A 16,462-nucleotide genomic window follows, 5' to 3' on the forward strand; every position below is an offset into this window, starting at 1 on the left:
TCCCCCTATGCAGCTGAAACAGGGAAGAGTCACTTCCCAGGCGGGGCCAACAAAGCCTGTTGCAAGACCTTCCCCGAGCAGCTCGTGATCAGAGTGTTTCTGCTGCAGCTTGGCCACAAATTACAGAAATGATGGGAAAGAACCAACATTGTGAAATTTCACATCACCTCCCTGCATCCCCACCAATTTACTTAGTTTTCTTCTTGGCCCATATGCCCGAGCCAAGCACAAGCCCAGGGATTCACAGTGAGTATTGGGTGGGAGTGTTGATCTGCTCGAGGGTAGGGAGGCTGTGCAGAGAGACCTGGACAGGTTGGAGCCATGGGCTGAGGCCAACTGGAGGAGTTTCAATAAGGCCAAATGCCGGGGGCTGCCCTTGGGCCACAACAACCCCCAGCAGCGCTACAGGCCTGGGGAGGAGTGGCTGGAGAGCTGCCAGTCAGAGAGGGACCTGGGGGTGTTGATTGACAGCTGGCTGAACAGGAGCCAGCAGTGTGCCCAGGTGGCCAAGAAGGCCAATGGCATCCTGGCTTGTGTCAGCAATAGCGTGGCCAGCAGGGACAGGGAAGGGATCTGACCCCTGTACTCGGCCCTGGTGAGGCCGCACCTCGATTCCTGTGTTCAGTTTTGGGCCCCTCACTACAAAAAGGACATTGAATGACTTGAGGGTCTGGAGCACAGGTCGTACGAGGAGCGGCTGAGGGAACTGGGGGTGTTTAGTCTGGAGGAGGCTGAGGGGAGACCTCATCGCCCTCTACAGCTACCTGAAAGGAGGGTGCAGAGAGCTGGGGATGAGTCTCTTTAACCAAGTAACAGCGATAAGACAAGAGGTAATGGCGTCAAATTGCACCAGGAAAGGTTTAGACTAGATATTAGGAAGCATTTCTTTACAGAATGGGTTGTTAGGCATTGGAATGGGCTGCCCAGGGAGGTGATAGAGTCCCCATCCCTGGAAGTGTTTAAGAGTAGGGTCAACATAGTGCTTAGGGATATGGGGTAGTTGGGAGCTGTCAATGTTAGGTCAATGGTTGGACTGGATGATCTTCAAGGTCTTTTCCGATCTAGACGATTCTCTAATTCTGTGAGTACATGGTAATCAAATAGCTGTGGCGCTTTCTCTTCAGTGGTCTTTCTTAAAACATCTTCAACTCAGCAGAGTCATGTATCCCTTTGATCAACTTGCTTTAGGATTGCTCCTGCCCATCAATTATTTTATAAATGTGCCTAAGGAAACACAAGACTAGAACAGAGACAACTGCACTTTTGAAGCACTTGTCCTGCTGAGCCTCATAACATGACAAGTGAGGAAGGATGGCTCAGGCTGCAGGTATCATTCCTCCTTTTGACACACAAGTGCTTTCTTCAGGCCATATATTTACCATAGTTCAGTCTTCACAGAAAGATAAAGCTGATGGGCAAGCAGCTATGAGGAGCTATGAAGGGCTAACACTTTTGTCTAGGTAATTTAATCAGTACCTGGTAATTCAAGAAAGGTTTTAAATCCTTCAGATTGAAACATGAAGAAATGGAATAGCTAGCTGTAGGGGATCTCTGAAAATGGAGGTGAAAAGTACCTATATGAAGCACTGGAGGATAAAGCATTCAAAGTCTACCCCATCCATGAAATGAGCTTGGATACTTGCTTGTTCCTCTCCAATTCTTCAGACATTCAGTATAACCAAGTGTTGCAGAAAATTTAAAAAATTAAAAAAAAAAATCCCAGCAAGTCATTTTAACAAAAGAAAATTCCTGGATGGAACCATCATCACCAGCTGACAACACAGCATTTTTGTATCCATTTTCAACCAGAATGTCCAGTACACTGCAAAGTACATTTTGAGTATTTGCCTCTTCTTTGCACATGAAACTAAGTTTAATTGTATTCTTGTTTTGTTGGGAAGTCTGTAGTTCAGTTTTTCATCTCAAGACACTCACTTTAAACAGAAGGCAAAATTCTTGGTTGCATAGTGAGAAGTTTATTTAAAGAGAATAAGTTCCAATATACTATTACAAATCAGCCACGACACATCAAATATAAACAGTACAAACCAAGCATAGGAGTGTAAGCACACTATAGTCTTCATTTGTGCCCTTCAGCAAGGGGTTCTGTGCCACATTTTGTTAAGATATCCTCTCATCCATTTACAATTCATATCTTGGGAGGACATGAAAAGCAAACAGTTGGTGCCGAGAACTCAATTTTGAAATCACAGGACATCAAAAATATTCACATCACATAGATAAGAACTAACAGACAACCATCACAGCTCACACGAATATAGGTCTGAAAAAGGTATGACCAGCTACAAGATGCTCCCCAGTGAAAGACTATGCTAGCAGCTTGGAGCAGGGAGTTGAGAGCAGACTGCTTTCCTCTGAGGAGTGCAGAGTCACCAGGGCATCCTGGAGGTTGCAGGGAGACCATCTCCAGCTATTTATGATTCCTAAATGCAGCGCTTAAACTTCAAGGTCATTACTTGGCAAAACCTCCTTAGCTCTGAGCTTAATGGTTGGTGTCCAGCTTCTTGCCCAAGGGCCTTGACTCACTAGTCCAGATGGGCTTAAACCAGATAACCCTCACTGATGGATGATAAAATTCTTTATCTCTCCCTGCGTGATAAAGGGTACATTTCTTGTGATGAAGCTTCTGAGCAAGCCACATGTAAAATCCAGAACAGAACACAGAAAAGCCAAGGGGAGTCAGACCCACCATCCACCCAGCCTGATGTGTCTTCAGCTGCAATGGCACCAGTGTTTCAGAATAAGTTGCCACATAGTCATTGGAGGCAAACGTGGAATGACCCCACACAAAATTATCCTCTAGCAAGACGTATTTGAACTCTGCAGTTTTATGTACCTTCCAAAACTTTATTTAATTGGCATTTATTGCAAATCAACTTAGATGAATGACTTAGCACACTGACTCCTGCTAAACTCCTGGCTTGTTTCATAGTCTAATTAGCCAACATATTTAACACGATCAGTTCCCAGTTTTCCCTTCTACTGATTGAGATGTTCTGCTACAGCTACATGACACTGTCACATCCCATATCTTCCCAGATGTGAGAAAAGGAGAAAGTTTTGATCTACAAGTATGAAAGGAAAAAAAAAAAACCCAAACTTTGTTGCTTTGGTCTCTTATCCAGCCTCAATACATATAAGCACACACCACACACAATACCAGATTCAGACACTTTTTAGATAAAATAATGAATGGCCACAAGGAATGCTCTTCTACATCTATCTAGTGTGCCTCTGGTCCTCAGGTTTAGCATCAGCGTATCAAAAGGACTAGTCCTCTGGTGTTCCTCAATCTGACAGCAGCATATGATTTTAAAAGGTAAAGATCTTATGGTGCCAGAAAACTCAAAACACCATTCTGCTACTCATCCTACAGCAACAAGGCAGTCTAATGAACAGCTTAAATCTCCAGGAACAGCCTATAGGGCCTCCCCTTGCCTGATCTTAGGAAGTGCCTCCCCTCTACCCAATGGGCAGAGAAACAAGGAGCACTCCCTTAGGTTAATGACATCTATGGCTCTTATTTCAGACATAGTCCTTGTTCCTAAGGCACCTTGTGATAAATCCTCTGTAGAGTGACTCTAGTAGGGGTAGTGAGACAAGAAGGAAGGATATAAGCAGTGGGGATAAAAGTGAACTCATTTAGGCATTCATTCTCTACCCTAATTCCCCACAAGAATGAATCTTCCAGCAAATAGACACGTGACAAGGTTCACCTCTAACCCACCTCACCAGGTCCAGCACCACAATAACTGACCCACTACAGGCCGTAGATGAAGGCTACATGCACACACAGTTACAAGGAGACAAGCGCAGAGGGCAGAACCAAAATGAAAGGCGTGTGGCTGTCTTTTAGACTTGGTTGCATAGTAACTTGACTTTCTTCTTAGCACCTGAAGTCAGACAACTAAGCTCTTATGCATTTTCATCTTACCTGTTCATGTAAACAGCTCATTACCAATAATAATTTACATAACTATTAAGTGGGTCCCAAGCATTAATTGGCAACTAGCCTATATTTGACACCAGTAACCTTTCACAAGAATCCATAGTACAGGCCTTCAAAGAGTGAGTAAATCAGATCAGCACAAGTGGTCCCTGATTTAAGCAATTTTAACTCTGTCCTCAGTAAAACACATACATTTTAAACTCCTGCTGCTACACTGCACCTAAAGGGGAAAAAAGATAAAAAATGGAGAGCTTATAACCTTCTTTAACATAAAAAAGAATGCCCAACAGATTGTTACCATTATTATAAATAAACAATTGTACAAGCTAATTTCTATACAAGTCCTGCACTACAGGACTCTCTTGTATCTCTGGATGAACATGTAAATCTTATTTCTAGATCTAAATTATATTCAAAACAAAATGGAAAACAAGTCTGTGCTTTCACAAAAGCAAACCCAAAATAACAAAAGCAGCTTCTCCCATGATTTAGCTTTCTAAATTCCTAGACACAATTTGCAGGGAGATGAAACACATTTAAAAAACCTATCTGAAATCTTCTTTCCACAAAAACAAAGAAGGAATTTTCCTTTCTCAAGGACCAGGTTCCCTCTCTGAAGTGCAACTGCCTTTTTAATTCATATTTCTTTCTAGACCTAAGGTCTAGTTCCAAAGGTCTCCAGTTAAAATAAGGGTTTCCATCACTGCCTCAGCCAGATAGCAGGATTGGATACAAACCCAGGAAATACACCAAAGTGAAAAAAACAATGCATGAGAAAAAAGATTACTTCTGTGAACCAACTGTGGGTTCAATTTTGCATGGGAATAGCTGCTGTTAATCACTAGCCACACAGCCAAGTCATTGGATTTATCAGAAAATGTATAAAGACTATATATCCTTCCAAAGAGAAGTTGTCACTTGGATAATGAATGCTATCTGAATACCTGAGAAACAACATGCTCATGTGTTGTGGAAATTAAAAATAAAGAAAAAGAATTATCCTGTAAAACTGTAAAGCTTCTGTTTCCTGCAGATGATATATTCTGTGCCTAAAACTATCTTGTGTTCATAAGAGATACCACATACTTCTGGGAAACTTAAGCAGTGAAGTGACACACACTGAACACTCTTGGTTGCACTGCCACAGGCCTATCTATGGGCACACTGAATTTGCAGACCAGGCACATGCTGATTGGGATGACCTACCATATTCAGTGCTGCTGTTGGGCTTAAGTTAATGAGACTAGGAGACAGGCACAGTTCCAAATAAGTGACCTGAGCCTTATTAAAGGTTGGTCCATATTTCAGAAAGCTAGAACTGAGCTATAGGATTACCATCTACAGTGCAATTTATCTTAACTAAAACGACTAACTAATGGCTTGAAAACTGGCACATACTATTTGCGTCAATGAGTGATCAAAACTGGCTGTGAGGCAGGCATTATTAACTTACATGACAAAATGTATTTTGAACCTTAATATGAGCAACAGATAGACAGGAGGGGGAAGTAGCTGCAAGTTAGCAACAGAGAGGCCACACTGTAAGGGTAACAGTTTTTTAGTGGAGATAATCCACTAGCCTGCAATAAGCTGAGCAACCGTGGATCAGTAATTCTGGAATTTAGTAACATATATACAGGTCAGTTCCCTTCCATCATAAATAAATCCTAATTAAAAAGTAGAGTGGGTGTCAGACAGCGCATCATACATTAACCAGCAAGTGCACGCAGGGTTCTGCAGATCTCACAGCAAATGACCAAAGGCAGTCATCGAGTGGGGAAGGGCTGACATTGTGGTCAGACTGAAGGGTCTTTTCTATTGTCTTCTGTTTAGTGTCTAGGAACTTCACAGACAAAGGATGAAAAAAATGGAGCACCTTACCCAAGTTACTCAGGCCTGATTCAAGTGCTGTACAAAGGCCACAGGATGGTTCTTCAACTCCTCCAAGAGAGACTAAAGGAGGAAATAGTCCTCCCCAAGCTGCTAAATGAAGGAGCATCTTACTCTGCCAGATACCAAACCCTACTGTTCCGTCTCTCTACAAGCTCATCCTGTGGTTGCCGCTGCTTGATTAAAGCAGCTTTGCAGTTCCTGCCTTGCCCAGTTACACGCTCTCTATCTCTCTTTTGGGAAAGCCTGCATTTTTCTCCCCATCTCAGGGTCCAAAGAAGCAACAACTCTACTCCCTACCTGCTCACTCAGAAAGCCACTGTACTCCAATGAATGTTCTTTGCATTTCCATTCCTCCTGCTGCCAGCTTGGGCTGCTCTGCTGTAGACTGACTGCTCTCCCTCTCTCTTACCATTTTGACCTACTAAGTGCTCTGGGACAGTGAATAAGTAAGCAGAGATAGTTAAAAGAAGAGCTTGAATATGGAGCAAATTGCACAGCACTACAATACAGCCTTAATAGGAAATATGCGGCCCTCCTATGAGAGTGAAATCTTTGGCTTCAACAACCCCAAAAGCATTTTGTCCATCATTCCCTCTCAATAGAAGGAATGGACCAAGTAGATGTGCTTTACCTGGAGGATTAAAAAATAGGACTCAGAACTCTGCTAGAATCACCATGCTAACAGCCATTTTGTGTCTCTGAAAAGAGGTATCAAAATGTAAATACAGCAGTATTTTTAGAAAAGAGAATGATTTCAAGTTAAAAGTATTAAAATAAACAACAGTTACAGATAAACATGATTTAAAATTCACCTCTGAAGGATTAACTTAATCCTTGTTCAACTCTGCCAGTACTTTAGCAGAAGGTGATCACTAATGGCGATTGATAGCCACCAAACCATGCCAAGGAACTCCATCCTGTACCACATGGTCAGGGTCAGCAATGGCCTTGCTGATTCTGATTCACAGAAAGAATTGGTTAAAATCCCACACGTTTCGAGTGTCTGAGCAGAGATGTTCTTTTCTAACAATACCTTTGCAACAGCAATAGCAGCTGACAACTAAACTTCTCAGGGGAGCCTCTTCCTTGCTACATATGGTATTATCCAGCTGGCAGCAATACCAGTGAGCCAACATTTCCCATGTATTTATTGGTTGTACTCCAACCTTTTTGTATTTATTCAGCACAGGAGTAATTTCTTCTGCTTCACATCTGGATTACAGGGAAAAAAAAACTTTTGGTGGTCACTGAACTTTTAATCATCTACATACCTCTACAGTCAGCAGGTGTAACATTCAATTCTTAATCTGTAGGAAAACTTTCTTATGGACTTCTAGGTGTGCACCCTCCCCCCAGCCCCTGTTCAAACACATGCGGTGACTGCCCATTTGGGGCCCGCCGGTTGTATCATGGCCTAACCACTGCAACACAGGCTGCCGCTGGCCAGCTGCACCCCCACCCAGACGAGCGAAGGAAGCACTGGCTGCTGGTGACATGTAGTGGTGGTAGGTGATGAGATTATCGGTGGCTAAGTGACACAGCTGTGCTTCTGGCTCACTGCAGCTGACAGCTGCCCTCTAGCGATGCAGATGCAGCAGGAGAATCGGAAATGTTATTCACAAAAAGTAACAGCTCAAGAATATTTTCATTTCACTTCATGCCAGCACAACTGATCGAAACCACGACCACCTAAACCCGTCCTCTGGGGCATTAACCGGCTGTGACATGGAGGCCCAGCCCCATGCCTGCACAGAGCAGACCTCCAGAAGTTTTACAGAAAGAGCAGCTGCCTGTGGACAACCGGGCAGTCGCAGCTACCTTTCTCCACTGGGACAGAGGGGCAGGAGGGTGCGGGGGGAAACCAGTTAGCATCTGAAGAGGAGCCGGCAGAATTGTGCCTTGGTTCTGTCACACAGCAGGGCCCATCAGGCAGTACGAGGGCTGGGTGGCAGCCTGCTACACTCACCACTGCCTGCCTGACATTCTTGCTCCCTCCCATTTCTTCAGCTAGTATAATAGACATGAAAGAACAGAGTCTTATTGCGGAGGAGAGAGTATGAGTTATCAAATTTCAGCAGGTAGATGCCCTCCCCTGGATACTCATGGCTGCCTGCCTGCACCTCCCGATGGCTGTTCCTCCGATATACAGGCATGATCTCGCCATAGCGGTTCCGCAGGTAGGTTTTGGAGCCCCTTTCCACATCACCAACAGGGGCGAGTCCTGAATGGGAGAGAGGAGACAAGTAGGCCAGAGCCAGTTAAACCTCTAGGTGATCCAGAAAACGATCAACAAGACCAGGATAAGGCAGAGGCATGCAGATATATGGAAAGCTAACTGTGACAGCATTACCCATAGTGTCTGCTCAGACCTTTCTGCAAATCATACCCACAAAGTCCAGCTTTCCTTATCATGACAAAGGACATGCTGAGAACCAGTTCTCTTGGGAATACTGATGGGACAGTATCCACTTGCCTGCCAGCCTGGTCTCCTCTCCCTGGACTTCCTTTTTAGACACTTCACTGCTTTTATACACAGAACAGTGACCCAGTGATACAGGCTTGGAGCAAAAGAAAGGTGGGAAAGCTCTTAGCTATAACCTCTCTGTGTTTAGGTTATCAATTCACTTCTCCAAGAGGATTCCTCATACAGGAATGTACCCCTTGTCAGAGAATCTGCAAAATTAATTTCAACTCTCCAGCTACACCGATCACACAAACACCAAAGCCATAGAACAGGCAACATCCCTGTGTGTTTCACAAGTAAAAAGACATGGAGAGCAATCCTCTCAAATGCACTCAGTAGTGTACTGGGGCATACTGGGGAAAAAAACCCAACCAAACAAAAAACCCCCAGAAACAAAATGGTTTTGCTCCTGCTCACCACCAGAAATTTTTTGGATTGAGAGGCTACTAAAAGCAGTCTAGTTAAAATTTTAGACACTAATCTTTTTATCAGCTAGAAGCTGAACAAGTGAATTCTGATTTTATTTTTCAATACATCCAATTTTAAGAATGCCATTGACAGCCATTGAAGCAGGAAGGGCTAAATGCTTTCTCATCACAGACTAACCAAGAACCCAAAAGTCTGCAGAGATAACAAGTGGGCTGACTAAACAAAGTTAATGGAAATTACAGCATCTGACAGACACTCTCAGCAGCATGGAAACAAGTACCACAAATTAACTCTTATAAGGTCTGCACTAACCTTCAATTTCCTCCTCCTCCTCTTCATCCTCCTCATCGCTAGATTCGCTGACCTGAACAGTAATGGCAGTGCTAGTAACTGTGGTCCAGTCAAAATAGACTCCAAACCCAATGTCGTAGTCATCTGTAGCAAACTCCCAGCAAATGCATTTCCCATCAGGATGGGTTGGCACACGGACTGTCACCACCTCGCCTCGCTTCACCACCATCCGGCCGTTCTTCTCCTTTCCCATCTTGGCTTTGAATTCCTTAGTCTTCTCAGTGGTCCACATGGTGGGTGGAGCCAGAGGAGGAGGCTGAGCTGAGACAAGGGAAAAGATTGTGGGCTCACCTGACTTTGCTACTGACAAAATGTTCTTATCTGAAAACAGTGAAGCTATTTCTGATGAGGCTTTTGCATTCTGGAGCCTGCTCCCAGAAACCTTGGATGTGAAGTTTTCCCACTCGATAGCCAGGACGCCAAATTTCTAGCAGGAATTAGCAGTGTCTCCAGGACAGCCTCGGCTCTTCTCTCGCCAGGGCAGGCATTTAAAAAGTGGCGCCAACAAGAGTTTTCCTTTCAAGACTCACCTTTCCTCTGCTCCCCAAGGAGGTCTGCAGTCTCCAGCTCAGCTGAAAGGATATCCACAGCACCAGTGTGATCTGACTGAATCATGACTATATCCCCCACTCCTTGAGGTACATGATAGTTGGCTATCCGAACAACAGCTTCCTGCACAAAGCACATAAGAAACATTGTCACAAAGACCATCATGGTAAGAATGTCCCCAGGTGGATTTCAACCAACTCATTAGTAATTCAGGCATCTTTCTGAAGCCAAGTCAGACCCTGCAGAAGCTTCTAGTAGTTAAAGAGAACTGTTTGGCTCTGAGACACCTCTCTGCATTATTTCCTCCATAGCACCAAAGTCATGAAGTCTGAAGTCAAATGCTGCATCAGTCTCACAAATTACACACCCCTTAGCCCTTCCCAGGATTCCCTACGCAGGCACATCTTTGCATCTCCCTCAGAGTTCATTGCCACCTCTCAACAAAGCAACAGCCTTACAGATTTAGACTGCTCTTGGAAAGAACTCCCAAGACACAATCTCTCTAGGGAGAGCCTTTCAGCTCTGCATGCATCTAGACCACGGTCGCAATCAAACTGTCATTTGCTGTGTCCTAGTTAAAAGTCCATCTGGTTCACTAGGGCCAGCCCTCTCTCCTTATATATGCAAACTCACAGCTCCTGAATTGCGTACCATTTGCACAGGTTTTCCCCACTGTACCTGTAATGAAAATGAATTGGCTGCTCACCAAAAGAAACAAAAGACAGCAGAATCACTTTCAGGTCCCCCTTCCATAAATCTGCAAGAAGGGAATTCCCAGAAGCCCCAGGCAAGAGGCAGAAGGTGAGAATAACCTTGAAGCCTTAGTGAGCCAAAAACTGCAAGGAAGCGAGGACTAGCCAAAGAAACAAGTGGAATTTTGCAAATCAGACCTATAACATTTACCTCCCACTAATGTGTAGAAAAAAACGGAACTGAATCTATGTTAATACTACTTTTGTCTTAACGCAACCCTTAAAGCCCCAGTCCCATAGCCATAAGCACAGCAGTAAGGTGGAAGAACTATTGCTCCACCTCTATCCTTGCTTTCAGACATAAGAAACACCCACCTACCTCTTTGAGGGACTGGATTTGGTCAGGCAGCTTCTCTTCTAGTTCAGCCACCTCCTGGTCCTCTAAAGTCCCAGCTTCTTCCTTTGAATCCTCTGTTGTGCCCACACTCACAAGTGTCCCAATCCGTGACCTTTCAGAGGAGAAGAGCACTACAATTCAGCACTTGCACCCAGGGAACAGCCAGCAGAGGAATAGCTCTAATTTGGAACTCGAATTCAGATGGACTGAAGGGAACAATCTTCTGTGGCCAGCACCTGCCAACTGCACAAAGAGCCCTTTGCACCCCAGTCCTGCCCTCATCCCTACATGACTATCTTTCACGTGAGCCAGAGGGAGCAACTTCAGTGAGATAACTCCGTATTTACTGTCCCGTAGACGGCAGCAATTCATTGCACTCACCCCACAGCATGCTAGTTCACCAGCACTGTACTAAGTGCAGAAATCAGTAGCAACTTTTCTGCTCAAGTAAGGACAACTTCTTTTATGCCAGCTACATGACTTCTGCATATTCCATCAGAGGTCAACTGGATCAGTGAAAGGATTCAAAACAGTTTTGACAGCCATCCTGAAAACACCCTCTATTTAAGTGGCCCATAATGCCTTTCCCATTAGCAATCCCAAGAGATACAGGGAGCACCCAGGTGTCTCTGCCATATTCAGATATGCTGCACAGACAAGCAAGCTGCAAGACATACAATGGCAGCACAATAATAGCAAAGAGGTCCAAGTACTGCACTGTGACAAGAGGAGATGGACATGTTAGACCAAAAAGAAAGGTACATAACAGGAAAAAAATGGGCAAGAAAGGAAACTGTTGAGGGTTTTCTTTTAAGTTATATGAAAGAAATGCTGCCTATTGTCTATAGCTGGGAAGTGTTATCATCCCAAACGTACTTAGATGGATGCCAAGAGTTTCCTGTCATACTGTCCGATACTTTGTGAAAGTTCCATGAGAAGAAACCTAGTCTTTAATAGGAATAGAAACAGTTGCCTTTTTGAAAAGAAAAGCCTTCTCAGAGCACTATAAAACCAATGTCAACTGCATTGGTCTAAAGGATCAGAAACATGAGAACACAGCAGTAATGGAAAATATGTCCATTTCCTCAAATGCCTCCTTTCAGAAATGGGAAATATTCTCATTAGCAATGGAGCAGACTATCAGTATAGTGTGGAAGAGTTAAAAAAAAAATTTAAAAAACCCCATACACAGCTCAACTCAGACAAATTCCTTGCTGCACCCATAGAGAAGACTAGAACAAGACAAATGTAGCTTTTATTTCCAAGTTTTATTCCTACGGACATACAGATTTTATCCAGAAATAAAGCCACTTCTTATTTCAATTCTCTCAATAGTGTGATTTCCTTTCCTAGAAATGGCATGATAGACCAGAAGGTCTGTTAGAACAACTCAAATGAGCTGAATACCAGATACACAAAATAGCAGCAGATGGACAATATAAGAAAAGAAGGGACGCTTGGAGAGGACTATTTTTTAAAGGAAGAACTCTCACTGTGATCTGTAATGATTTCTCTGGCAGTCCATGACAGATATGAACTTCTATGCCATTGTTTTTCAGCCCATTTGGTTTTTAGCTTCGCAGTTGCATGATCACACCTAGAAGGGCTATTTGGTCACTTGCTACCCTACATGCACACATCTGCTCAAAAGGCTCTCCATCAACAGGAGCTAACAGCTTGGGAATTTTTTCCTCCAGACACCACTGAAGTCCAAGAGTCTCACTGAAAGATTAGGAAGTGCTGCACAAGCTTTATAACCAGATTTACAAAAGACAGAGCTCAGCTGATTCCTCCTCACACAAGACTTTTGGACCACCCTCTCCCTTTCAAAGGATCTCTAACTTACACAAATTTATCAAGTAATGTCCACAAGTATCCAGCACCTACTGTGGCCATTTTACTCACTATCTGTATTAATCTCTTTGAAGAAAATTAGATGACATAATAAAGAGATGGAAGAACACATGTCTGGAGTCAAGAAGGCTGATGCAGATGACATTAGCATCAAGACAAGATGGCATTAAACAGCTGTTTTATTAAGCACTTTGTTGGGGTTTTTTGCTGGAATTTTTTCCCCTTCTTTTTCAGTGAGGTTGTGGTTTATCTACTGTCTGATGTCATTAACTCACACATTTCTGAATCTGTATCCTGTGCAACAAATGTACAATGGCAAATGAAACTCCACTGCATACAGTATTAGTGCTTGCAACCAATGCAATGATTTGGCCACAGGCACCGCAGGCTCAACAGATAATAACAAGCCAAACAGCTGACAACAGGGTCGATCAGCAGCATTAATGAAGGAGTGACACAGAAAACAAAGAGCGAAGAAAAAAAACCCCAAACATTGTCAAGAAAACAGTAAAAGGTGTTTTCTTGCTCAGCTTCCACCAGAATTACAGAGTGGGAATGCTTAATTATTAAAGTATCCTTCAGACAGGATAGAGAAAATTTCCTGCTGAAAGTTTATTAGCTCTTACAACGGACTACAAAACCTTGCAAGGTTCCTTTCAAGCTGAATGATTCTGTAATTTTAATAGATGAGCCATAGACTACACTTTGTCATTTCATAAGCTTTAAAACAACCTCAAACCTAAGAACAATCTCTCCTATATCGATTCCCGTATACACTGTCCCAAAGCAGCCAATTCAGTCTCCATTCCCTTCTCTTCACCTGCACAGAATCAACTGACATACAGAGGATCACAGGAACAAAACAGACTGTCATGCATTTGGACCACAACACACAAAAAGATTTTCCTACCCACTCTGCGAAGTACTGGACTCCAAAGAATCAAACAGCTGATCTGCAGGCTCTATCTTTTGGGCCGCATCTTCATTTTCTAACAACAAACAGAATATACAGAGAGAAAGTGAAATAAATTTCAGTCTTTAGTATACACAGACAGGAGGAAAAACTACAGCCAGCACTCAAACATTGACAAGGTCACAGGGCTGTGGAACAAAGAGTTAGTTTTTCATGTTATGAGCTGTATCTAGGACCTTACAGGACAAAGATTTTTAATCATCTCAACCCTAGGAAAGGAAGAACAAAAAACTATGCATGTTTTTGGTGCAGAACCACTCTCAGGAGCAGGGTTCATTCAGGGACCACCAATCCTAACTTTAGAAGGACAGAACAAGGCCAGATTTCATCACGTAGAACTGGGCTGACAAAACCCTGGAAAAAGCAATCACGCATTGGTTCCCACAGGGCACCGATGAGATGGAAATTCCTAGGTCACTGCTAGGACTGTCTATAAAGATGGCTCCTGCTCTCCCCCGAGTCTTCTGAACTCTGGGAAAGCTCTGTCCCCATACAACTGCAGGATGCACTCCACAGCCCTGCTGTCGGATCACGTGAAGGCAGTGAAGCGGGCATGGACAGGTGCCAGCTTTTGCAGCTCTCCGATGACATACCTCACAGCCGCTGGCTGTTCCGGGGATCAGTCCGGAGCTTGGAGGCACCTCCAGCCCACGGGCACGCAGCACCAGTCCCCTGCCCACGGCAGAGACGGCACGGCGGGGGTACTCCAGCTCCCGGCTAGACGGGGCCTCTTTCACTGGGGAAGGCACCCTGTCTGTAATAAACCTCCATCAATCCTCGTCCTTTCCACTACAGGGAAGGAACACCGGGAAGCGCTGCTGTAGTTTCAGGCGCTGGAGCGGCGGGTGGGCCGAGCACCCCAGGGCGCGGCGGTGCTGCGGAGCCTCCCCTGGCGAGAGGGCCAGGCGCGGAGGGCGCCCCGGCCACCGCCGCCTGCCCCTTCCCCCAGCAGGGACCCCCCGCTGCAGCGGTAGCCGCGGACTCACAGCCGGCGCTGCTCTTCGCAAGGGGCGCCGCGTTTTCAGCGAGGCAAACCGCCACCGTGGAAGTAAGGCTCCTCCGGGAGAAACGAGGAAACCCACCGCGGAAAGGAAAAGCGCGGCATTCTCCCTGACTGAAAGGCCAACGCTCAAACACGCACCGCCGGCACCCGCCCCGCCGCCGCGGGGGCCCCTCCTCAGCGACCCTGGCCGGGCTACAAGCTCTCGCCGCCGGGAGGGCAGCGCGCAGGCGGGGAGCCGCTCCCGCTACCCGCCGCGGCCAGCCCGGCTTTCCCCGCCCCCCCGCCGAGCCCCTACCTGAGGGGACGTGGGGCGCGGGGCCGCCCGTAACCCCGGCGGCCGGGGGCTCGAAGCGGGAGCCGGCGACGGCGGCCAGCACGTCCGACATGGGCAGGGCTGAGCGGGCGCCCGAAGGCGGCGGCCCGCCGCGGCGGAAAGGGCCGAGCGGGACCTAAGCGCCGCGGCCGCCGCCGGCGGAAGCAGCCGAGCAGGGGGGGGGCGAGAGCCGAGCGGGTGCGCGCGAGCCGGCGGGAGGGAGAGGGCGGTGCCCGTGGGCTCCCCCCTCAGCCTCCCCCCCCGGCAACGCAGCCAGCCGGAAGCCGGTTCCGCGGAGCCACCAGACGCGGGACGCCGGCGGCGTTGTAGGCCGAGAGCGTGGAGGGGGCGTCGGAAGGGAAAGCGGGGCGCACCTCCAGGAAGTGGCGGTTGCCGTGGGAACGGGGGCCCGGAAGGACGCGTTACCGGGGCGGCGTCGGGACGGCGCCAATGGAGCCGAGCCCGGGGCTCGCGGGACCGGGGGCGACCGAGGGGCCGGAGCCCGAGCCCGAGGGCGGGGGTGGGCTGCGGCCCGCCTGCCCCTTCCTGGCGTGGAGCGCCGCGGAGGTGGCTGAGTGGGTGGCGCGGCTCGGCTTCCCCCAGTACGAGGTGCGGGGCTGCCGGCCCGGGCGGGAGGCCGCTGCCTCACCGCCGCCTGAACCGGTGGCCCTGAACTGTGTGTGTGTGTGCGAGTGGCGAGGGTGGGGGTGGCCGAGGGCGACCCGCGGCCCACCCGCCTTTCTCTCTGCTTCCCTGACCAGGAGTGCTTCAGGGCCAACGGCATCACCGGCCGCCGCCTCATCCTCGCGAACTGCTCCAACCTGCCCGCAATGGGTGTCACAGACTTCGGGCACATGCAGGTGCGGCCGGCTGCGGGTCCCGGAGCTCCCTCAGCCCTCGGAGCACAGCTCTGACCCGTTCTCCTTGCAAGCAGGCTAGGCTATAGCCTGTCTGCCCAGGCAGATGGCTTATTCCGAGAGTGACCCTGAAACTGGACAGCCAAATTTGTTCAGCCAAACAGTTACATCTCTTGAGGCTTTTCAGGTGTAAATCCTTAGCCGGCTGGAGATCGCAGGCATCCTCTCTGGGACACGATAAGTGCATCAGAAGTGCTTAGCCTTCTTCAAGCCTGTGTTGCTCCTCTTGTCCCATGAAATTGCTTAGCAAGATACATGCACCTTTCTTACATATCCCTCAGAATTTCTTTTCAGTAATTTTCCACTTACTGATTTGTAGAACTTCCAAAAATCTAGTCAGATTTAACCTGCAGCAGTTGAGCCACTAATCTCAAGCATCAGAAGGGCAACTCAGTATTACTTCCTTGTTTTACACTTTGCTGAACACAAACAGCATCTGTCTTCCTCATTTTATAAACATGTAATTGGCCATTTTCCTATCAAGCCTACATCTTTTCTTTAACAAACACTGATAGTTAAGATAACTAGACTGAAGTTCAGGGCTACAGTCTAGCCTTCCGAAGCTTCCTGAAGGCTCAGAAAATAAGCAAGCTTAATGGAAACCACGGAGAGACTCAGGGCTACATTTACAGGGCCAAATCGTTTGTTTCGCATCAT

General features: G+C 46.6%; 1 protein-coding gene across 1 annotated transcript; it reads right to left on the bottom strand.

The window, feature by feature from the left end:
- Window positions 1–1,961: 1,961 nt before the first annotated feature.
- On the bottom strand, window positions 1,962–15,143 carry TMED8 (transmembrane p24 trafficking protein family member 8). The gene is made up of 6 exons (XM_074910024.1): window positions 14,871–15,143; window positions 13,510–13,588; window positions 10,728–10,857; window positions 9,638–9,779; window positions 9,069–9,368; window positions 1,962–8,084 (listed from the first exon to the last, which is right to left on the bottom strand). Exons 1-6 carry the CDS (start codon window positions 14,959–14,961, stop codon window positions 7,867–7,869), a joined length of 960 nt encoding a protein of 319 aa, XP_074766125.1. The 5' UTR covers window positions 14,962–15,143; the 3' UTR covers window positions 1,962–7,866.
- Window positions 15,144–16,462: the final 1,319 nt, after the last annotated feature.

This window comes from Athene noctua, chromosome 6 (genome assembly GCF_965140245.1).
Source record: "Athene noctua chromosome 6, bAthNoc1.hap1.1, whole genome shotgun sequence".
NCBI lineage: Eukaryota > Metazoa > Chordata > Aves > Strigiformes > Strigidae > Athene > Athene noctua.